At 39.8% G+C, this 25,855-nt stretch overlaps 1 protein-coding gene across 1 annotated transcript in view; it reads right to left on the bottom strand.

The window, feature by feature from the left end:
* Nucleotides 1–25,855, bottom strand: part of FAT4 (FAT atypical cadherin 4) — a 160,816-nt gene that overhangs the window by 45,457 nt on the left and 89,504 nt on the right. Inside the window, exons 5-7 of the mRNA XM_079153527.1 lie at nt 23,049–23,971; nt 21,683–21,857; nt 3,331–3,511 (exon numbers count right to left, since the gene is read on the bottom strand). Of these exons, the coding sequence (XP_079009653.1) occupies nt 3,331–3,511; nt 21,683–21,857; nt 23,049–23,971 (1,279 nt within the window). The remainder of the gene's footprint in view (nt 1–3,330; nt 3,512–21,682; nt 21,858–23,048; nt 23,972–25,855) is intronic.

Below are 25,855 nucleotides of genomic sequence, written 5' to 3'. Positions count from 1 at the left end.
TAAAGAGTTTCAGTTTTTAAAAATTGTGGATAGTCTAAATAATCATGTAAAGATATTTAAATATGTGGGTTGAATAGAATTGAACAAATATGAAAGTAAGAAGTTATTATTTGATATTACCAAAAGAAAAAAATTACACCAACCGACCAACCAAATTAATCCTATCAAACCCAAACACAGACTTAACTCTAAAACTCCAGAAAACACTATGAAAATATGAACAAGAATTTTCTGAACCCATCTGACATCGATCACCATGGTTCAAAAGTATAGAATATCTATCATTTTTCAATGAAGAAAACTGCATAGCATCATGATATTTTCATTCTAATGATAAATGAACAGATCGATGGGTGAAGAGATCAACTTTGTGAATATTCAGCCTCATGCCAAGAACTTCAACGTCTCAGACCAATCCTACTACTGATTGGCAGCACTCTGTAAGCTTTCTTGAGAGGAAGCTTTTCTGTGTGGCAGATATAAAATTATTAGATTTTCAGACTATAATAGATGAGACATCTCTTCCCAAATCATTATCAGACCCTTGCTGAGCACTGCAGGTAACCCACGAAGGGACAAATGCTTTTCAAGCAACAGATGAAAACATGACAGATACTGATCATGTTTGTGTTTCAGAAACTATTCTGAGTAGTTCACCTAATTCTATTTATCTGTCAGAGTCAGTTGTTTTATTAGTATACCCGGTCCATAGATTAAACAAAAATCGATGTCCAAAATGTTAGATAATTTGCGCGTACTATGCAATGAGGAACAATAGAATCGGGATTAACCCCAAGCAGTTTGACTCCCAGGATCTGTGCTTATATAAACTGAAGACTCTGACCTGCGTTATTCTTAGTTATTCCTACTCTTTGGTGTGGGACAAGTGGAGGATGGGGCATTCACTGGACTTTTGAGGTTCATACCCTGGGAGAAGTTGCACCTGACACTCTCAGGGTGATGCTAAGCACAGTGACCCAGCAGGCACAGCGTGATGACTGTAGACTGAAATCTCCCGGCCCCCCCAGCTCCTCTCCAGGAGCCTCTAGGAGTTCGACTCCTCTGTAGTAGACCCCAGCCTTCTGGATAAAGTTTGAATTCAGCTTTCCCTCCTCCTATAATGCAAGTATATGTCCTTTGCACCCTGGATGTCCCCTACATCTCTGACCAGACCTTCTTAACTGCTGTGGTGACGTTTCCTTTGAAATCCACCTTTTATGTTTGGAGAATTCCCAGTGACCAGCTCCAGCCCCTCTCTTGTTCCCTGCTGCACCCTCTTCTGAAGTACTCTCACCTGGTTCCTGGTTTTAAACGTCCGCTGGACCTGGATGACTCCCAGATCTGCAAGTCCAGACCTAAGTTCCACACTCATATGTCCAACGTCCTAACTGTGGATGGTTCTCACCTCAAATTATGTTCAAACAGAGACTTCCAAAACTCCCAAACCTGATTTTCTTCCATTCCCACCATTTCAGTCAATGATGCACAATGCTCAGGTGTTCAAGACGAAAACTTAGCATCGACCATTCTGATTTCTCTTTCACTTTGCCCCACTGTCAATATCAAATGTATACCCTTAATCTATTCCCCCAGTTTTCCTTCCTCCGCCTGGACGGTGAAGTCTCCATCTTGTGTCTGATTCACTGTATTGGTTACTACAGTGACCCGATGACCTTCCTGTCTACCTACAGAGCTGCTCTCTTCAATCTAATCCAAATGCAGGAAGTTTATACTTTTCTTTGGTTTTAAAATATTCCAATAGTTTCCCACCTAAAAATAAGCTTATGAATTCAATGTTTTGCTGTGACCCAGAAGCAATGAAATGGCCTGGACCGTCTGGTGCCTGCCTATCTCTCTGTCCCATTGCTCACTCTGGTCCAAATACACTGTCCTTCTTAGATAAAACACAAGGCTTAATTCCACCACTAACTTAAAGGTCACATCCTTACAGAGGCCATCTGCTATGGTCCAAATGTGTTTCTCAAAATTCGCAGTCAAAACTTAAGAGCTAATATGTTATTCTTGGGAGGGCAAGTGTTTGGGAAGTGATTAGTCAGGAGAGTGGAGCTTCCATGGGTGAGTTAAGGCCCCTTATAAAAGAGCTGGAGCCAGCTCTGGAGGCTGAGGCAGGAGGACTGCAAGTTCAAGGCCAGCCTCAGCAACTTAGTGAGGCCCTAAGCAACTTAACAAGACCCTATCTCTAAAATAAAAACTAAAAAGGGTTGGGGATGTGGCTCAGTGGTTAAGCACCCAAAGTTCAATTCCTCATGCCAAAATAACAAAAAATTAAAAAAAAAAAAAAAACAATAAAAGGGTTGGACAGAGTGGGCTCACTCCTGCTCTTCCCTTAGAGGACGACTCAGCCTTCGGCTCCTCTGGAGACCGCAGCAACAAGGAGTCAGCATGGAGGCAGCTCTGTCAGACACCTTCCTCTTGGATGTCCCAGGGTACCTAAATGTGAGCAATAAATCCGTGCTGCTCTCAATCACCTAGCCTTGCACAAATGGACTGAGGCACCTTCTACAGATCCAAAGCTTTTCCTGTCACTGTCCCTCACCTATTTCCAAGGTGGCCTTCACTATATGAAATACTCTTCTCTATTTGCATTTAGTTGCCTACCTTAAAAAGAATGAAGGTTCAGAGTGTAAAAATCTTTTCTTTTTGGCACTCTTATTCAAATCAGCAATTCAGTAAGTATTTTTTATAGGTACTTATAAGTACTTATGAGGCCTCCTATCCAATCATGCTTGCCAATAGGAAGAGATTAAATAAAATCAGTTTCCCAAGATGATTTTGTTAAAAGAAAATAGGTAACAAACACATATCAATAAATAATGGATCAAATCATCAGAGTATCATTCTACGTGCCCTTGACTGGTAAGTGAGCTGACCTCCTCCAGGTCTCTGATCCACTGCTTTCCTCGACATCTAACCCACTCCAATTGAAACAGTACCAGCCCACAGAAGGGGCATCTGCAAAATTCCTTCTGTCTTTAAGACTTCCCCCAGAAGATGTGGAACTCTTCTTCCACACGTTTGGCCTGGGCAGGGAGAACTGCACCACCTGAACCTTACAGCTCAACTGTTCCGCATTTCCCCTGAGCAAGTTTCTCTGCTGTGTTTCTCTAATCACTGCTTGATTACTAAGAATAGGAAAATGTGTTATTGTTTTAATCCTCATTTTAGGGGTGGTTATTCAGCAATCGATAGCAGGACTAGTTCCATGCATTGATATGGGATTTCCAGAAAAATTTTATTCGTTTAATCCAAAGACTAGTGTTTAATGAGTGTTCAATTTTGTAACCAAGATTTACAGTCACATGTACTGACCTTATAACTGCATTTGTTGAAGCATCAGCATCTGAGGCATTTACCAACAAGACATCTGTTCCAGTTGGTGCATCTTCAGGAATCGTTATGAAATACATCTTACTGGCAAAAGTGGGGACGTTGTCATTGACGTCATCTACGATGACATTGATGGTTCCCGTTCCCGTCAAGGCAGGGGATCCTAGGAAGGCAAGAAAACCAAGTTCAGTGCTAACGAAAGACACACATAATGAATTCGACAATAATTAGACATAACTAAGAGAATTTATAAAACATCAAAGTGAAATTTCTGAATACATTAGACAAGTGATGGATTGACTTTTAATTTCATCATAAGAAAAATATTTTCTTTGACAACCTAGAAATTGAACTTGTTTCTACTGATTCTGCATAAAAAGCATGTGCCATGCACTTATTCTATTCTAAAGGTGCTGATTCAACAATGTAGAACACAGTAGTATCATTTTCATGCCACAAAAGAGACACTACCAGCAATTTGCCTGGTTACATCAAAATAGAACAAACAATACTAGTTTATAGAACTATAGAATAAAAACTCAAAGCTGTAATCTTGTACTTGCTGATAACATATTTATATTAATGCGTTGATGTGGAATCATTTAGTTGCATCTAATTGAAGTGAAGTGATTCACTAGTTTCTTGTTTTCGTTCTGATATCAGCATAGATTAGAACCTAACATTCAACAAGAACGTGGAGTCACTATCTGTGCTAGAAAATTCAGCAGGCTCATTTTGTGGCAAAGGTCAGACGCCATCTTTGGTTGGAATTTTGTGGCTATCCTCATATCTAAACGCAGAATCATCTCCTTCAGTTGAGCTTTCACAGCCATTTTTCAAACTTTAACTCTTCCAATAAAAACAATGGAGAACCATTTAACTGAATCTATCTAAAATAAATAAAGCCCAAGAGACTCTCTTTTTCTCTTAAGATGTTGCTTTTCCTCTCATAAAGTCATTTCCCTTAATATGAAGTTTAAATGCTACTTATTTTTCTCTTCTGTATACCTTAAGAAAAGCCATTCATTCATTCATTCATTCATTCATTCATTCATTCATTCTTTCATCTGTAAAACATATATGCAGTACATTGATTATCACAGAATGGTGTTGAGATTAACAACCTTCCAGTGTTATTTTTTTCTAATAATCTCGAGATTCACTAATATTTCCTTTACCCCTTACCACCGTTCAAACTTTGTGTGTGTGTGTGTGTGTGTGTGTGTGTGTGACTATAGACTGTACTTACTGATAACATAGTACCAATTGGCTTTTATGCTCAGATGTGTGAGAACAAAAATCAAAACACTAGAAAATTATGTAATGCAATGATTTTACTGATCTATTTTTGTGCTCTATACAGGAAGTTCAAATTCTATGTCAGATAAAAGAATGTTTATGACCCATTGAGGTGGACACTCACTGTAAGAAGAATGACATCTTATGGGAACTTCTGCAATTAAATTCAGGTTGCATGCTGGTAATTGTTTACACATATACATACATATATACATGTATGCATGTACATATGTATCTTTTTTAGTAAGCTATTTTACATAAAGCATTTCATTAATTAGCATATTTAAAACTTCATAACTACAGAAATCTTATTCAGTAATATTTGATTTTTACATTACATGAAATGAAATTAACCCTCACTCTATTGATTATATCTATAATTCACTACAAACTTTTATTAAAAAATAGGGTAATTGCCTTTTCAATAGTCACTTATTGTAAATGATGGTAAAGTTATTCTACAAATATTCCACACACACACACAAATGCCATTTTAAAACTAAAATGAATATTTAAGGAAGCAATGCTAATGACGAATATTTGGCCTAAATTCTTTAAGTATGTGTTTGGTTACATACGGTTCATGAAATGAAAATTAATGATCTGAATAACACCAGTAGTCCTCCTTCTGGTTGCATTAAAAAAATAAATTTAGAGACTATCTAAGCATTTGGGCAAAAGAGATGCCAGAGGAAGGACAGAAGCACATGTGAATTGAGAGACAGGATAACTAATTCAAGTTCCCCAGGCAAAGAACGGGAAGATGTGGGGCTCTGTGACCTCTCCCATTGGTACCTTATCCTGCTCTCTACGTCCCTCTCCATATGTGAAGTAGAAATAGTAAATAGAATCCACCCTAAGAAGTAGTGAAGGGAAGTGGAATCATTAACCAGATCATTAACCAGGGCTCTGGACACTACCTAGCACATTGCTAAAATGTGTTCTCAAGTACTCATTATTACTGATACTTGTTTCAGAAACAAAAATAGGAGATTGGCTGACATATAAAAGCCCTATTTTTAATTTTATGGATTTCTGGATTTATAGCTCTCAGGATATTTCCTCCCTTCACAAACCTTACATTTGAATCCTATGATAATGTTATTGGGGAGAACATTTTGAATCACAATTCATCTGAAAGATTTCTTTGTAGAGTAGATGTGAGACATTTAGTTCCTAGAGGTTTCACAGCTTTGTGGAAGATGCATTGTATTATTCTCAAATGCAAAATCTTAAATTTTACTCTGAGATTTTAAGGAAGATGTGAATATCTCCGATACGCACACATTGTGTGGTAACACATGCTTCAGCTTGTTGAGAAAGGACCCAGTAACTGCCAAGCAAGGGATTTATCTTTGGCATTTTAAAGTCCCTGGTGACACACATATGGAAAACCACATAAAATGACTAACTCACTGGTCAGGAGCATGTGAGTCCTTCTTTGTCAAGCGACGTATTGTTGCTGAGGCATATTCTGAGTTAGTAGGAAACAGGAAAAGAGAGTGGTTGCGCAGAGGACCTCCAGCAAGCTCCATGTCTTCACAGCAAAGATGGTCTTCTTTTTTCCACACCCTCCCGCCACCCCAACCTCTCACTGGTTGACCAACAGCAAGATCCATGGAAGTCACTGCTTGTCAGCTGTAGCCAGAAAAAGGCAAGCAGGTGAGGGAAGTGGGACTGCCCCTGATTTCACATGAGTCTCATTTCTACTCTTCTTGCCAGATGAGGGGTAGGATTCTCCAGGCCTCAGCCACCAGGGATCCAGGATCTCCTCGTTTGCGCTGGCTGATGATGAGGCCATGCCATTGTTCTTGATTTTCTGTTTGCTTGTTTCTCTTTTATAACTCTTCTTTTTAACTTTGTGAAGCAATCAGCCAGGGTGCTCCTGCTTTTGGTTCCCAGCATTTTTCTGGGTACACCCTGGTGAACGGGCGTGTGATGTTTTCTATTTTTCCTCTTCGCTGGGTTCAGAGCTTTCCGCTGGCTCCGGGCTAATTCACCTGCCTGCCTAGGGGTCGTCTCCTCTTGTAAGTTACCAAGATGCTCACCTTCAGTATGTCAAATATTGAAACCAAATTACTGTGTCTAAACCAATTTAGATATAAACTGAAATACATATGTGGGTGCGCACAGATATATAATTGCATTCTCATTTGATACCAGATCAATGAATGAGTATTTCACGCACGGAAGACACATCTAATATACAGATTCCATGAAGAAGATATCACTGTTTAATTTTTGAAAAGAATTAGCCATTTTTTTTGACATTAACCAATTTTGAATTATTGAAACCTTCTTTTCTAAGCTCACAAATGCAGATGAAACCATGCCACTCTTAGAGAAGATCTGTGACTCCACACTATCACGATTATCAACATATTTCTGCCATATCTTCTATTAATCTGTAAACTAAGCAAGAGCAGGAATAATTTGTTGAATTGAACTTTATATAAACCTATAATGAATACCATTAGCTCTTGGGGTTGGTCTGTATTAATTTCTGTAATTTTATTCACACAAATCTGATTTAGTGATCCCATCACTGAAAGTTCAAAGAATCGAACACCTCTAGAAATACACCATGGCTGGGGTCAGAGAAGGCTGAGGATAGAGGCCAGAGTTTTGGAGGTAGCATAACTACTTATAAACAGAAGATCCTGATTAATTCTGAATCCCAGAAAAGATTCAGAATCAAAGGGGCCGTGCGCAGCGGGAATCATGTAGGTAGTGGGGTGAGAGGGCGAGATTGCCCAGTTGATTCATTGATGGAAATAGATGCAACCAGAAAGGAGAGAGACAATGTACTGCCGCTCCCCTGGTGGAGGACAGTGTCCAGCAAAAGGGACAGAATGCACAAGACAGAAGGTCAAGGTCTCAGAAATTTGTGATTATAAGTTTGGAGGGTGCAGGGGATGTTGCATTAGAAGTCAGAACTGCAATTATAGTTCAGAAGTCTAGTTATAATTCATAGTCAGAAGACAGAGGAATTTCAGTTTTCAATTTGTAAAGTTTTATGTATTACCTATGGATAGATACATGCTTACATGTATACATGAATAGATATAAAGTAAGCATGGGCAAACATGAGAATCTCTCCACGTCATAGCCAAAATATACTTGTGTGCATTTTATATACACAGTGGGTTTGTGAAGTACATAGATGTGAAAATATTAAATATCAAAATGCCACATGAATGGCACTTCTTAAATTATGTGAAAAACAAATCACATGCACAAACACACACAACCACACACACACAACCACACACACACAGTTTGGCTACAGTTTGGTCCTCTGTTCATTATACCACAGGTAATCTCAGGCATTGTCTGGATCAAATTTTATGCACTTGAATTTGGGAGGTGATTAAACTAGTCCTCTCTTTACCACTGATGGCTTAATAAACTCAAATACATCAAAATGAACTTCAGGGGAATTTAAAGCAACATTGCAGGAAGAAAAAGTTGCAGTTTAATGCTCTATCACAAAACACATGTATGATAAGTATAATAGATGAGACTAAACAATTAATTGAAAGTTAAGCTTCATGCAGGTTGCATTTTTATATATATTATTCCCTATAAATAAAACATACTTTCATGAAACATGAACAGTTATTGAGCAGAACCAGAATTTTCATTTAACTGATATCCATTCCCTTATAATGAAGTTGATTTCATTCTTGACATTAACCATGTGGGGCATGGACACCCCTAATGGTGTATATTGGTTACAGTCAAGCATGACCTTCTATTTCCCATGAAGTAAACACATTTTTCTTACAGTAAGTAAACTCTCCACTGAAAATGTACTGAAGTTTAGCCCTTCTATGTTAACCTTGAAGATTTTGTGCTTAGATTTAAATTTGAATCCAGAAAATACATAAAATAAATGTGTAACATTACCAATGTGACTGATAGCTTTGTATGTTTTAAATTTTTATTTTCTCAAATAATATATCACTTCCTTATTAGTTCTACAATCATGCCTAAATAAATCACATATAATATATACTTATAATTTTATATACACACACCCTTAAGTATCACTTAATTTTTTAATTAAATCTTCAAGACCCTGTTGAAAACACTGTATTTCTTTCATGTAATTTGCATAGCATATAGAGACAAGAAAAACTAAAAGAAACTGTTTAGTAGTGTCATGAAAATGACAGTGAAATGTCGCACACCAATGTACTTTACATCATGGAGCATTGCACACAAATGGTTAAATGGTAAATTTATGTCATGGATATTTCACAAGAATGTTTTTAAAATAATAAAATAAAACATAATATTAACTATTTTATCCTTCAACATGCACTTCAAGAAATCACCATTCAGAGGATTAAAAAGTATGAATCAACATGGATACAAAAACCCTGAAACATCGGAGGCTCAAACTCTGAACTCAACCTAGCTCCTGACTCCCTAGGGCAAATTGCAAATTATAGATTTTGTGGAATAGCTATAAAAGTAGTCTTCAAATGTTTAAAATTTGAACAGGTAAAAATAGAGAGCTTTTGAAAAGAAAGAAATTTCCTAATAATGAAATCAGTTTATTTTCTATTATACATGATGTTAATCTTCTTGACAATATAAGTTTTTTTTTGATATTGGAAATAGTTTATTGGCATATCAGCTTATTTCCTTTGTGGACTCAGATTTATAGCTAATATGAAGTGAATGAATCATAGACTGACATTGTTTTATGGGCTTTAATTCTATGGAACATAATGGCAGTTCTAGTTCTTATTCAACAAAAATTTGGGAAATTAAATCATCATTTTGTATTTCTAATCTTATGAAAATGAATTTTTCATAAAGGAAGATTTTTTCCTACTAAGATTAATTGATTTAAAGAAACTTATTTAGATAGATGATTCATAATAATATTTATGTCACTAACAGACATGAGACAAAGTCTTGCTAGAAATCAGAGGAAGTAAAACAACAACCAATTATCAACCTTGAAAACAAAACTCCATAAAAGTAACCAAAGCTGCATTAGGCTCAGGTAACTTAAATGCAATTAGTTTTTGATGGTTGGAAATAACTCTAGCACTATTTGATTTATGGAATCGCTGTGGCTTTAAGAAACAGTTTCAGGCAATTTTCATTATTAAAAATGCTTGCCCTGATACAACCTTCTCACAAAAATTGCTCTGCAACAAAATACCGTCTTTCTGGAACATTTAGAAACCAACTCTTGAGATGTAAAATGTCATAACACAATCCTAACCTCTCCTTTGATTATAGAACCATCTGTACTGCAATGACCCCCCCTCAGCTAAACATTGTGACAGACAGTATTGATTGAAAATGTCACCATGTCCTCACCAAGAAAGTACAACATGGCGATCCATCCTCTTAGCTGCTGATGTGACCTTTTGCAGAAACATCATGGTTCCTCTCCATTAAAAACTAATTTCCAATCAGCACAAGAATGCTACTTCTTCCCTCTTTCCAAGCGGTGGTAAATGCCCTTAATTAGAAATGCTAATAACTCGACTTTTCCCCATAGACAGGTTAATTATGTTAACACAGAGACACTTCATAATGGAACTTTCTGGTCAAATCTATAGCCAGAATATCTCTGTGTCCCTTTAGCGTTTTAGACTCTGAATAGATCAAATATAATTAATTTAATTTGTGCACAGATTAATCTCCCTCCTCATGCACAATGCAAACAGGCACCCAGCCAACTGCATTCTCTACGAAGGAATGTGCGTGCGCATCATGCATACTCCATAATCCAGCATCTTATCTATTTGCTTTGCACACTTCACTTTATAAAACCCTGGTGTATGCAAGGCTTGGTTTGATGAAGAGAATAACCCAGTGGTTGTAATTTATGAAAATTCCTGCTTTATGAACTTCATGAACTATTTTAGAGAACCACGAGTCTGGTTTTTGATTTTTAACTTCCTAAATCAGTACTCCTTTTAATAGGAAAGAAATCCACCCAACAGAGAAAAACTGTCATAGACACGGTCTATATAGAAAAGAATATGGCAGACCAGTGGAGAGCGGGAAACTGTGAGTAATTAGCAAGGTGCTTCCTCACAGATTTCGAATCCTTTGCTCACTGATAAAAGGATGCATGAAACATAAGTCAAGTAGCTTAATTCTTCTAAGCACTCAGTTTGGGGTTTGTTTCTTATTTTTTTTTAAATTCATAAAATTGGACGAAGTATCTAACTGGGCTGTCGAGATTCAATGAGATGATGTAGCACAGAGCCTGGTGTGCAGGGGTCCCCGGGGACAGAACAGCATCATCTAAATGTCTCTGCATTCCCAAGCTGTGTCTCAACTTGCCTGTCCTCCCTCAGGACTCCACCTTGATATGGAACTATCTAATTGACATCTCCAATGACTTTCATTGTATCTCAAAGAAAACATATCAAAAACAATTATTGACAATTGCCCAAAAATCTTGACTCTCTTCATCTCCAAAGTGCCCAGGCCAATTGTTTAGGACTTCTGTGTGACTTGTCTCCAGTCCTTACCTCAAATCCCATCCTTGAGTCCAAGTGGCTCAACTTCTTCACTGGATACAGGGGATAAGTTCTTGACACCCAGTGGGGCTCGGAACACACCACCCCAAAGCACAACGTCTTGGCATATTAAAGTCTGAATATGAGAAATCTGGGAATGGTGGGTGCAGGAAGGACTCATCCATCTTCTCCTCCCCTGAGGCAGGTGGTAAGAGCAGCAGCTGAGAGGGGTCCTCACTGCACAGGGTGGGAAGCAGCACCCTTATCACTGAGACAGAGGGACAGAGAGGAACCTGGCGTGCCAGCCGCTTCCCCGCTCACTCCCTTCAGCTCAGTCCATATCCCCACTCTCCTCTCTGCTCTGCAATCCTAGCATAACTGTGCTCAGGCCTTCTCCAGGTCTCCTGCCCTTTGGAAGTCTCCTGTGCCACACAACTCACGTCAAATACACTTGCTAATCTGTCTTTGGTCTTGCTAATTGACAGGTTCCCACCACTGAACCAAGAGGAGCAGAGGGACAGAGATTCTCTTCACACTACTCTCAGGGACTAGGGTAATGGGCTCTTAGCCACCAGCTCTCCTTTCTTCTCCACCACTGCTCCTGACCCTCTCTTCTCCACAAAATCAGTTACACTCACACCCAAACACTCCCTGTTCAAAGCCCTGGCGTGACTTCACCTGGGAATGAAGGTCAGCCCAGACCTGGGCCTCAGAGACCTGTATGGCTGGGCCCTGCTAACTCAGGGGGACAGGACTCCTGACTTCCTCCTTCCAGTCCACCAGACTCCAGCTGGGTCTTAGATAAAGCAAACTCTTCTCCACTCAGGGACTCAGGTGCAGACAACACCAATGAGGAATGCCCACGTCACCTGCTGTTGGGCTGTGTTGGACTTCATTGCATTTCACATCCCTCCTGGTGTGTGCATTATATTTTGCTATCTGTCTTTCTGACTATAATCCAAGCTTTAGCACAAACGAACTTCTCTTTTCACCAGTGATTAGGATATTCAAAGATGGTGCTCTCTAAACATTTCCTGAAAAATCAGTATCGGCACTCTTGTTATATGCTAATAAACCTCACAAAACAGAATAGTCTTGTTGACTATAATTAGAACATACTTACAGGTATATTAAATTAGCGTCATAGTTTGATTGCAATAAACACCAAAAGATAATTGGCAGGGATGATTAGCAATCTCATCATCTTCTACCTGTAAAGACTAATAAATCCTCTGCATCTTCTCCTACTTTTTCATTTAATTTCAACCATGCCTAAAAGCTACTGTCAAAAGATCATGATTGAAATTACTAATTCCTGTTAATCTGGCTTCACTTAAAAATGTTTTGAAAATTTCATTTCTTTGGGGAAAGGAAAATAAGCATTGAATATTTCATTCATTAAAGAGTAATAAATAGATTATGAAAAGAAACAGGATTTAAAATAGCATTTTTGGAAATTGATGTTGTGCCATGAGTCAGTAGGATATTTTAAGGAGTATCCCAGTTTTGCTAACGCGTGTCCAGGGGACACGCAGGACCTGGGGTGGAATGCAGCAGTCCTGGACAGGGTCACTCACTCTGCCTCCCTTGGGACTGGCAGCTGTGGCAAACCCTCCTGCTGCCGCCTTCGGTTCCCTTCTCCAGGTAATGAAGCAGGTGGATTGGTTTATCTCCAGGAAGTCTTCTGGCCAACAAAATTGTCATTCTAACCGAGATTTCTCTAATTTAGAATTTTGCTGGACAAGGTTCTCGTCATAAATTCCTCCAGGCCACACACTGAGTCGCAACTGTAACATCCCCAGCGGTTGTGCCATCTTGTTTTACTGCCACCTCACATACGAATTCTCTTCCACAGAAGACTTGGTGCAACCATTCATGGCTCACAGCCATTGGTTTGCCAGTGAGAACGCAAGATAATCTTAAGTTAAAAAAAATTCCTGAAGACCTATTTTTCCTGAAGACAATTTTAGTTGCACAGATGTGTAAAATAGTTTATCAAAGCCCTCAGAAATTCATAACAAACTTCAGCAAGCTAGCCTCTCACACTGTTGTTGTGAAGACTGACAGGCCCTCATATTTAAATTGCATGAAACCGACTGGCATGTGGAGGGTAGGTGCAGAAACGCTGATAGTTCCGGGATATATGAGAGATGTGGAAGGTCTGGGTTTGTTTTGCTTTTGGAAACCCAGGTGGAAAAGAATTTCCATGTGGTAAAACTTTTCAAAAGCACGTAGTGTCTTCCTAGGCAGATTTTGAATTAGTGTGTCAAATCAGGAAAAAGTAAGCAGCTACTAAGCACAGGGTAGCATGGAGACCTGTCTAGAAACATCTGCTAAATAACAGAGTGAAGTAGGAGCCGGAAGGTTCAGGGAGTCATGAGAATACAGCTCAGGCAGTGTTCTAAGCAAAGTCATAAAATGCTTCTGCGGTCCTTGCATGTGACTGCAATTTATCACATGGCAGGAGACACCACAGCGCCTCGGACGCTGGCACTGCTGCTCGAAGCAGAGGTCAGCTTGAATGACCAGGACCAATTTAGCAGAAACTTCTGGAATTCCAGCCATGAGTTTAAAAAGACGTTTATACTTTTTCTTTGTCCTTTACAAAATCTGCAAGTGGCAAATATGGAACAATAAAAGAAACACAACGTGTTATATAAACAAGAATAACCATTGCGTATTAAGGTAACAGGCGGGTGATTAATGGGTAACAAATTGTGATCTTTCTCATTCACTGAAATTATTCATTCATTCAGCAAAGTGTACTAAGTTCCCATGTGGTCACAGAACCTACTGTGGGAATGGTTCTGAGTGACACGCAGGAAGCTGGCACTCTCCTGGAAGGAGGGTCAAGGTGGATGAGGTCAACCAGGACGCACCCTCATCCACTGAACCGCATGGACGCAAAAGACTTTAAATAGCAGCCAGTGTTAAGAACTGCTCACAGGGCATGGTGACAGAGAAGACAGGAAGGGGCATTGGGCAGAGAGCCAGTAAGTTCTCTCCAAGGACACTTTATGTAAATATAATGACAAAAAATGAGACTTAAGCACTCCACCAACTCCACCAAAACAGAACAGAGGGGCTGACCACAGAGCGGAACGCTCCGGAAAGAGAGAGCCAGAAGGGCCAACAGCCATGGGCAGGGGAGAGGCGGGCAGTTCTAAGGAAGCCAGCCTGCTAGGAATTGGCAGTGGGCAGCCACTTTTCAGCAGCCACTCTCAAGAGGCCATCACCGGGATCTGAAACACCGGGGTGCAAGTACTTCCATGGTGACCACGTTCAAACGCAGAGTCAGGAAGAGTCCAGGGTGAGCAGACGCCAGTGACTCCCAGCTCAGGGTCAAAGCAGCATCAGGATACAGAAGAGGTCAGGTAGATGGGCAGTGGTCCCTCATGATGCACGTGGTCAGGGGTCGGCAGTTTAGGCTTCATTCTGGAAGCCAGTGAAGGGTTTTAAGCAGGCAATGGAGTATGACAATCAAGTTTACAGTTTTAAAAGTTCATGAGCTGCTTGCTGTTTGATGTGGCATGCAGGAGAACAGACAGAGGGTTAGGAGGCTTTGGTACTAGCCCTGGCTTGGACCGAGGTGGGCATCATGCGGGTGAAGAAAAGCAGATAAATTCCAGGAACTGCAGACATTTCTGAGGCAAAGTCCACTCTGAATGGATTTGTCAAAGGTGAGGTAAAGCAGAAGAGGAATAAAGAATAATAGGGTGTACCTTCCCTATCGTGAAACAGTGGACCCAGCAATCTGTGCAGGAAGGAAATCACCAAGTTTTACTTTGGCCCAGTTAAGCTTGAGAGATGTCTAGTGAGCAGGGGACCAATCAGTAGCTAAAACAAACCATTTTCTTTTCTTATCTACTTTAAACAATAAATTTTTGTAGGAATTAGTTTGTTTTATTTACAGACTAAAACCTGAAGTCACAGAGCCACAGGCAACCTGTCCACAGAACACAGTAGAAGCAGTGCTTGATACTCAGTTGAACTGGGAAGGCTGTGTATTTGCCTCTAGGATATATGTCCAGTTTGCAAATTAACATTCTGGGATAATTTTGGGGAGTATACCATTCTGATTTCTTGATCATTCCCTGCTACTAACTACACTTGAGATATTTGGTTTATTGCACAAGTGATAAAACAGCAAGGCCCAATCTTATGAGGAAGCATGGAAGGACAGAGCTGCTTTAAGCAAGCTCCTCTTCAGCGGAGCCCAGAAGTCCTGCCTGCATTCTGTGCCCAGCAGAGCCTGTGGCCCCCAGGAGCTTCTATTCAGTACAGTACCTGTTTTCAGAAGTAACAATAAATAATGCATAGGGAAGGCAGCATATCTGTGCTTTTAATTAAAGTTAAAATGCTATCTTTTATTGAGTTGTAGTCTGCTTAGCAATTTAATCCTACAGGGGAAAGTGAGCCAAAGCCTTTTACTGTGTTCTGTTTTTAGTAATGCAACATTCAGTCTTGTACACGTGACGGGGGACTGTGGCTTATTTTGAGCAGTAGACAGGAGTGGAGAGTTTCCAGATGTGCTACCCTATGGACATGTAGTCAGTAAATAAAAATATGATGATAGCTGGAATGCTAATGTTTTCTCCAAAAAAAAAATTCAAAGATTTAGAAGTGTGCAAGATTAAAAAGCTGCCGCTCAATTCCTACCCCATCCACGGCATTGACCTATTCTCTCTGCTGCCACCAGATAAGAGCAAAGGGAAAGTGATTTGTGAGATAAGGAATAAAACTGTCCAACTCTCTTTCTTCAGAACACGTTGACATTTTCCTGGTCTTAAGAACACTCCAAAATTGAGAATAACATGGCATCTGGGTCTGAAGACTGCCAGGGTTTTCTGAATTTTCTCATGTCATCCACCAGTTTGACTGCTAAATCATAGCAGTAAATATGCATTTTAAGTCCTGTGTCAGAGAGTGCATTCCTGGAAATAGGACTGAACTGCAGATTCTGAAACCTGAGGTCTAAAACTTTCACCTTTTCCTGAAACTGGCTATTCATGATATCAAAAGGATGCAAAAGAATTAACAGAACATAGAAATGGGGTCACAGAGGAGTCTCAGTGACTTTAAGTTCACCTAGGCTGACTTTCCTCAGAACTTCCGATTGCTTTCTGCATGACCCACAAAGGACCCTCAGGCTCCAAATGTGTACTCCAAATGCATTCTTGAGCAGTGTGCCCATGCAGCCCAGTGCTGCATGGAACCATCTTCTGAGCAGTGTCCCCCTCCAGCGTGGCTCACGTGTGTTGGAAGAAAATATCTGTAGTTCTCTCATTCCAAGTTTTCTTCCTTTCTTTTTCCCCTTAGTCAAATGCCCCTTTGGTGGTGTTGTTTTGATGAAGAAATACTACAAGAGTTTGTTAAGCTTTCTGGCCAAGCCCACATAAGCCTGCTTAACCATAATTTGGCTGGACTACACTTTTTAAAATTCGTGGCCTTTTTGAATGGTTAAACACTTACTATGCATGTATTCTTTAGAAGTTTAATAAGAAATGCCTGATGCGCTAAAGAACATATCAATCTACATAGTGATTAAGTAAGGTTTTAAATGAACGGTAATTTTTTAAATAGAATTTTAGAAATTTAATCCATACGTTTTGAATGACAATATTTATATAGTATGCAGTATGGCAAACATTGCTAAGAATTATGAATTTTTAAAGTTGACAGAAAACCACTATTATTAAAATAATTTTACATACTATGGGAAAGGAATGAGATTTAGCAGTTTAACATGTCTTATCAATTAAATTTATAATAAGTACTTCATATTTGCTACTACCCCATTTTGCAGAGGAAATGCAGTTGAGAGAAATGATGTCATTCACCTGAATCACAAAGAAATGCATGACAGAACCAGAATGTAAATAAATTCAATTCAAATACAAATTTTTATCTTTGCATTATTATGGGGATTGCTTTGTAAATAAGAGAATTGCTGGAGTGAATTTTTTTCAAATTCTCCTTGACCTGTGCTGATTTGAATATAAGGTTTTCCTCAAAAGCTCATAAGTGGGACAATGCAAGAATGTTCCAAGGTAAAATGACTAGATTATGAGAGCTATGATCTAATAGTGGATTAATCCACTCCTACTGATTAACTGGGTGGCAACTATAGGCAGGCAGGGTATGGCTGGAGGAGTTGGGTCATTGGGGGTATGTCTTTGGGGTTTAGGTTTTGTCACTGGTGACCAAAGCTCTCTCTACTTCATGATTGCCATGTCCTGAGCAGCTTTCCTCTGTTATGCCCTCCACCATGATGTTCTGCCTCACCTTGGGCCTAGAGTTTATAGAGTTGGCCATCTTTTGTCTGAAAATCTGAAGTCATAAGTCAAAATAAATTTCCCCTCCTCAAAAAAGTTCTTGTCAGGTCTTTTGGTCACAATGACGAAAAAGCTAACTAAAACAGAAATGGATACAGAGAGATGGAGTCACTGCTGTGACTAATCTGACCATGTGGTTCAGAAGAATTTGGAGCTGGTCTGCAGGGACAGAACTTTTGAAAAATTTAGAGGTGCAAGATGGAAAATCTTTAAAATGTTGTAAGTGGAGCTTAGTGGGTGATTCTAGAATGCCAAGAGAACTGGGGAAAGTAAAGACTGGGCTCAAGAGGTTTCAGAGGAGGAGGGCTCTGCTGGATATTAGACCACAGGTCTTTCATGTTGTTGGACAAAGTAATCTGAAATTTTAAGGCAGCACAGCATTCAGGATATGGAGATGGCATGGATATTACTGGACACTTTAACCCAAGTTTACTATGAAAATCAGGAGCAAAATACAGAATATAAAGATCTGAAAAATTTGTAGTTTGGCCAGAAGAGTACAAGTAAAACTGTGTCTCAGGAAGTTCTGTTTGTTAAAGAGGGTACAACCACTAAAGAAATACTGAGTACTTTACCCTGAAATAATAGGGAAGAGGACTTGAGGGTATCCCAGAAACTGGCAAGACCACACCCATATCAGGGTGAAGGGTATAAAAGTAAAAATTCCTTTAAGAAGAGAGTATGCTTGCATGGGGGCGCTTAAGAAATTGTTTCACCATGCCTAGCTGGTCAGGTGGCTACAGCTGTGGCCTCAGGAGGTATGGCTACTGGTTAATATGATGGCAGACCTTGGTAGCAACCACATGGCGTTGGTTCTGCAGGGATGCAGGATGCTGGAGTTAGCAGGTCATGAAAGCTTCCACCAAATTTCAACGGAAGTTCAGAATAATAGATTAAATGTGGCAAAAACAGTCTCTGAAGGCTACCCCTGAAAGGGTGATGCAAGACAATGTGAGAAGAAATGGAAACTGTAGTGGAGACCCCCAGAATTAAGAGAAGCCAGTGATATGGGACATCTGCTGAGGAAACTGCAGGAGTGAAGCAGAAACAAGCCAAGAAAGAGGACTATGGCTACAACCAGCACGACCAGAGGTCTAAAGCTACTTAAGCCCTTTGGAGAGAACGTCATGATGCCACCTGCCCTGGACGTGATGCTATAGGACTCATGTGCCCACCTGGGTTTAGGTCATGCTTTCGTCCTCATCCCTTCTTTCCATGCCCCTACTTCTCCCTTTTGGAATGAAAATGTTTACTCTGTGCCATTATATATTAAATTTATGAAACTTGTTTTTGATCTTGACTCTCACCACCAAGAGTCTCAAATGACTCAGTGGCTCGATATTGGAACTGTTAACATGGTGGGCGCTCTTGGAAATGGACTAAATGCACTTTTTCACTGAGAGATGAGCATGAGCTTTGGTGGGCCAGGGGTGAGATATTATGGTTTAACTATGAGGTATCCCCCCAAATCCCAAGTGTGAGACGATGCAAGAATTTTCAAAGACAAAATGATCAGGTTATGAGAGGTGTGATATGATCAGTGGATTACCCCACTGGTATGAATTAACTGGGTGGTGACTGTTGACAGGTAGGGTGTGGCTGGAGTAAGCAGGTCACTGGGGATGTGCCTTTGGGGTTTACATTTTGTTCCTGGTGAGTATAGCTCTCCCTGCTTCCTGATTGCCTCATCCTGAGCAGCTTTCCTCCTTTATACCCTTCTGCCATAATGTTCTGCCTTATCTTGGGCCTAGAGCCATGGATTTAAATAAAAATTTCCTCCTCTACATTATTCTTGTCAGATTTTTTGGTCACAGTGACATTAAACAAACAAACAAACAAAAAAGTTCACTAAAACAACCTCCACACTGAAACCTCCAGCAACCCTTGACCTGTTAAGTCAGATGCGCTGGGGTCTGAATCTACTCTCTATGTATTAGCTATGTAACTCTGAGTAAATGATTTAACTACTTGAGTTTGGGTTGCATAATTAAATAAGAAACAAAAACACTTAAGTCTTTAGGTAATTGAGATGATAACAAAAAATCCTGTGTAGAAATGGATAAATGTCTGCAAAACTTGGCACACTGATATATATGTGTATATATGTGTGTGTGTGTGTGTGTGTATCTATCATTCCCTTCCCTTTATAACATTTCCTCCTTTGCTTCTCAGGCACAGGAGAAGATTTTTAATTCATAGAAGTATTCGGTGAAAAAAGTCATTCATGTCTACATGTCTATGTTCCTTCTCTGCCGCAGCTCTTGACTTAGAATGGTTCAAAGTACAAATCTCCCAATGGGAACCTTCTATGGGCCATGTCCTGCAAATCTCAGGCCACCACTCTCACACCCTGTCGTTCACAGTCATTGCTCCTCCCTACCTGGGAGCCTGGCATTGTGGCTCACTTCTGTGCAGCAAGCTTTACAGTGAGTGACACCTTAAGGAACTGGATTCCTGGTTCTATTTCTCCCCGAAATCCCATCCACAAAGCCTATTTGTATTGGTGTCTCCTGGAGATGACCACAGGATTTCAGATGGGATTAGTGACAAGAGCCGAGCCTGGGGTGTTGCAGTAAAACAACCTTAGTTCTAACTCTTGGACTCTGCAATTTCTATTCAGTACACCCTCTGTTCTTTCCAGGTGACTTTTGGTATATGTGACTGATTTGGGAAACACAGAAGTGATCACATTTTTCTCGGAAGAATGCTCACCCTTAATGCCTAGTGACCACAAAGCACAATACTGACTACACACATAAAGAAACACATTTCAGATTAACATGGTTAAAGTTCACAAGGCTGCCACACCGCATTATGTTCATCAATTCTCAGAGTTTTATAGTTAGCATTAATGTAACATGGTAATTCAGGCACATTAAAAATGCAAGAAGTATTGTTCTTTCATGAAGCATTTACATGTATGTGCATATCTAGATCAAGAGGGAAAATGAAAGACAATTAAAAATCAGTAGCACTGTCATTGGAATACTTAGTGTAAATCTTTTGTTACCCATAAACTCAAAATCTCCTGCTATTTTATAAGCAGTATTATGACAAAACAGTTGAATTATAACCTGAAAAGTTTTTAACACATTATCAAAATTTTAAATCATTATATTAATAAAAAACATTTCAACAATAGTAAAATAACCATTTGAAATCTCAGAATGTTGTTATATTTGAGTACTGACATATCTACACTATGCTTACATATGTATCTATATTATATATAATACATATTATATATATAACAGGCATATAAATATATATATGTGTGTGTGCACACATATGTAATTTCAGTCATTTGAAGTTCCAACAAATGTCCTTTGACTCAAGAATATTTAAACAATTTTTTTTCTTAAATACCTCAACATAATTAAAAATTTAATACTTAATACTGAATTGTGACATTAATTTCCATAAAAAATGTTATAAGAGGAAAAAGATCCATAATTCATCAATCCTCAGGAATTAGTATTTTTAAATTCACTTATTCAATAAATATTTAAGCAATACCTACCTTATTGAAGGTATATTGATTCTTTGGTACACTTCAGTTTATTCAGTTTTGAATTAGCTTTCTATATTTAAGAATACAAACTAAAAATGGTAGAGTAATTTGTATTCCACAAGTCCATTTGTATAACAATATGCATAAAACAAAAAGTGTGAACAGCACTACTGCTTTTTAAAAAATGGGCTGCTTTTCATGGCTACCTGCTACACAGTAATAAGTAACCAGTACGAGTAACCAGCCACTCTTTGCAGATACCCAAGGCTGATGTGCGCTGCTTTCCATGAGTCCTACAGCACCTCATCATTGCTAAGCCAACCAGAGCCCTATGACCAATGAAAGTCTCCATGACCGTCAATCCATCTGTACGTTTTCAAGGTAAAGCTCTGTAAATGCTTCCTATTCAAGTGTGGAGTAGGGCACGCCCAGAGGTACCCTGAGCAAGGATTGACTCTGTTTCACAGAAATCTGATTTGATTGATCAGAAATTTGATTGTGATGTGTTTCAGTTCTTACCACGTACATACATTTCTGAAGTCATCTGTGTGGTGTTAATTATGTAGATTCAGTGAGTGTTTCAAGCATTAGCAGATTTTAACAAGTGACTAATGTAAGGATGAATAAAAATATTTTCATTTACTCATAAAAAAATTATTCGCAATTGAACCCAGTTGGAATGGACTCACCTGAATCTGTAGCTGTAATAGTCAAGACAAAGTGCTCCTTAGTTTCGCGGTCCAGACTCTGTGTGACTTCAAGTTCTCCACTGGCTGAGAGAGTAAAAGCATTGTCTTCATTACCACCAACTAGAACATAGGAGAGTTTGCTGTTGGATCCTTGATCGTCATCCCTTGCCACCACCTACAGGGGAGAACGGGATGCATCATTGATGTGAGCAAACCTATTCTAATGCACACCAAGAAATAAAATGTATCAGTGAAAAGACAATGAGATTAAGTCATGTGAAATATTCCTAAGAGTTTCAAGCTTTCAAGTAAAAAATAAAAGTGGTAAAGAATAGCATGCATTGTGCATGTCTGTGCAGAAATATGCATAGAACTATTGCAGAACATTTTTGGAAGGCTCCGCAAAGTTGCTAAGGTTAGGTAAAAGAAGGGGCATGGGAAGGGATAGAAAAGGCAGAAGAGAGGCCACCATGCCTTCGGGCCCTCAGCCCTTCTCAACCCTAGCTGGAAGCCCCCTCCTGTGAGGGGAAACTGGGCCAAGCTACAGTTTAAGGGAGGAAGCTAGGGGACCACCAGGGGAATTCAAGTCCCTAAAGGTAAAGTCCTCAATCTTGGGCATGCACAATAGCCCAAGGGACTGGCATATGTTTGACTCGTTGCTAGTGAACGCACATCAGCATGGCGTTTGCTTCCCCCCAGTGAATTTTCTGGGGGTACAAGAAACACACAGGCAATAGAAAAATAATTATGTCAAATTCAGCTGTCAATCAACATGCCAATCAAAGTGAGCCCCACTGGGCAGAGGAGCTCCCCTGCTTGCCGCACTCTGTGCTGTGCTTTCAGTAACCCTCTGCCTCACAACCAACCTCCTGCATCTCTCTTGATTCTTCTCTCAGGAACCTGAGAACCAGGCTGCAGGACCCCTGGGGAAGCCTGCCCATGTGTCAGCAGCACTACCATCAATCTCACCAGGGAGTTGAACTTAGGAAGAGGGAAGGGAGAACACTGCTAGTCAGAAACTTTTCCAACTTTGATATCATTTTACTTTGTCACCGTGTGCAGGTGCTACTGTCATGTGTGAAAAAAATTTATGGCAACGCCAATATATAAATGTGTGCAGCATGAATGTACACAGAAGAACACAGCTCCAGTGCAACAGTTCAGTATGGGGAAACAAAGAGGGTGTTCATTAAACCTAGTCCTTCGGATGCACGGAAGCTTTCCTTTTCCAGATTTGCTCTATCTGCTACTCAGCATTTCTGGACCAGAATGAGAAGAGAATGAGAGCAGGGACATGTCCAGACCGGGCTTTCCAATTGGATGCCTCAGAGTGAACACGTTCTTCCTCATGCTTGAATACACTCACCTGGAGAACTGTTCTGGGCAGTGTCCCCAAATTCTCAGGGACATTTACAGAATATGGAGACAGCTCAAACACAGGAACAAAGTCATTGATGTCCAGTAAAACAATGCTGACAGTGGAGGAATCCGTCCTGGGGGTGCTTCCCCGATCCGTAGCCTGAACAGTTAGAAGGTACATAGGGGTCTTCTCTCTATCCAAAGGCTTAGCCACAGTGATGGCACCTGTGACAGAATCGATTCGAAATTCCTGATTGGCATTGCCGTCCACGATGCCATAGCGAACCTGTCCATTGGTGCCCTCATCTCCGTCTGCTGCAAAGACCTGCACTATATCTGTTCCCGTGAGTGTGTCCTCGTGAATCTCCACTTTATACAGAGACTGTGCAAAAACAGGGTTGTTATCGTTGATGTCCAGGATCATAACTACCACCTCTGCAGATGAAGAGAGAGGAGGCTGGCCTTTGTCCGTGGCCACCACTGTCAGAGTGTAATTAGAAACCTCTTCTCTGTCCAGTTCTCCCGTGAGCCTCACTTCCCCGTCAATGGTCCCTATGCTGAACTTATTGCCCAGAGGGTTCAGCAGGGTGTACTCTATGTAGCTGTTGGGGCCACTGTCTGGATCGGTGGCTTGAGCTTTGAAAACAACAGTATCAATAGGTGTGTTTTCTGGAATGTATGTCAACTTAGGGGAAAGAAATGCTGGTGGGTTATCATTTACATCCAACAAAATGAGGGAGACTTGCGCCGTGCTTGTGAACCTGGAGGCTGGAGGCTGCGGCAGGTCATGCACCTGCACAACCAGGTTGTAGAAGGACTGACTTTCTCTGTCCAGTGCCTTCAGGACTTTAAGCACGCCCTGCTCGTCAACTGTGAACTGCCCGAGGCTATCACCTGAAGCGATGCTGTAAGCTAACTGCGAGTTGACACCTGAAATGACATGGAAAACAAAGCTTAATGTGTGCCGCCTGCAGTCATCTCTGCCTGCTTGCCCATCGTGGAATGCTGGAACCCACTGGATGAATGATTTAGCTGTGGCTAAATTGTTTTTTAGTAAATAATTTATACACATCACTCCCTTCCTGTTAACTTTTGATCTGAAAAGATGTTTACAATCTGGTGGACAAATGATCCATATACCGCATGCTCTTTACTACAATGTTGAAATGTTAAATTACAAAAGTAAGAGGAGGAAAACATTCCAGAGAGCTGATATTTTTCTATACATTTCCTTGTTTTTATCACATAATTCCCCAGGGTCCAACGCTAACAGTGCCACAATCTGTATTATTACTCAAACGTTTATAACTTCAGTAATTTATTGAAGCTGACATCAATCTTCAGAGAAGAGTAATAAAATGTTCTGATGTATGGCATTAGTCATGGATGCTTTAAGTCTACTTTTACATTTCTTGTCAAAACCAATAAATACTTTTTAATTCCTATTAAGCATCTGGCCAAGTAATGGCCTTTGAGAAAATAGCTGTCTCTCAAATTTTATTATATATATTTAAAAGTATTCTTTAAAGGAATTGTTAGCAGTAAAATTATGCACTGAATTCTTCAAGTATAATGCTCATGCTATTATTGGACCATATTTAGATAATATCTTTTATTCCGAGGAATATGTGTCACTTTTAAACTTTAAAAATACCTAAATTCTTATTTCAGAACATGACTGCAGAGATCCTGATAGCAAAGATGATGCAGAAAATACATCAGCCTATTTTTTTTTTAACACTAAATAGCAGAAAGTAAGCAGCAGATAAGCAGGGGAAATGGAGAGAAAGTCAGATTTTCTGCCTCAGAATAGTGGCACGCAAGGCCATGGGCATTTTTATATTTTGCCCTTAAAATGTCAGGAATATTTCAGGATATGTGATGATTATGAATTGATGCACAGGATGATCCATCCTTTGTAAAGACTTCATACTCCAGGGCTAAGGACAATCGATCGATTAACACGAATTGCTTACAAATAGCATCTATACTTCACAAGTCAATTTCAAATATTGAGGTTTTTGAGCTCCACCTTTCAGAAATTACGTCCACTCTTGCCAAGTGTCCAAGAATAATTGAATCACTCTTGTTCTTTTTCTAAACATGCTCTTTCTCCGGATCCTAGGACTATTTGTTTAGCTTTTACCCCTCCTGAACTCAACGGGCTCCTCACAGAGGTGACTACCTGAGTGATGGAATTCTCTCTCGCAGGACGTAGCGCCTGTTCTTTCAATAATGCCATATTACTCTTTTCCTGACATTTGAGGGTCTCTAATGTCCTTTGTCTACGTGCTGATGCAGAAAAAAAAAAAAAAAAATTTGTGAACATAACTTTCAAGAACTGATTTATTGACCCCAAACTTCAGGGTGAACAATTGTGGTGCAAATCTTTGAGAAGGTAGTTTTTCCTCTCATTATAGGTGGCAGTATTTAATCTTCACAGTTTAAGCCTATTCAGAAATGCACAAAGCTGAGGTTATAAAGTTCAGAATACTTAGGAGCTTGTAGATCAGGGAAATATGAATAAATAATGCTAATGGGATTCACAGGTCAATTCACCAGCAGGGGACAAAAAGAATTTAAGATCAGGATAGAGAAAGGTCAACAGCCTACTTCACCTCCTCCTCTTAAAATTCCACAGGTTTGGAGACAAAAACGCACATCCATGTTGGGGGAACACTTTATCCTTGACTATGTTATGTGGAGGGGAAGTCGTGTGTATATAGCAACTAATTTTCCTTCTTTCTGAGGACATCTCTTTGTATTCCCCATGACAGTTTCCAGCAGCAAATGTTGAAGTCTTCCTTCTTCCTT

The sequence above is a fragment of the Sciurus vulgaris genome (genome assembly GCF_902686455.1).
Source record: "Sciurus vulgaris genome assembly, chromosome: 9".
NCBI lineage: Eukaryota > Metazoa > Chordata > Mammalia > Rodentia > Sciuridae > Sciurus > Sciurus vulgaris.
Note: the sequence above shows the minus strand (reverse complement) of the source record. Positions and strands in the feature narration are given on the sequence as shown.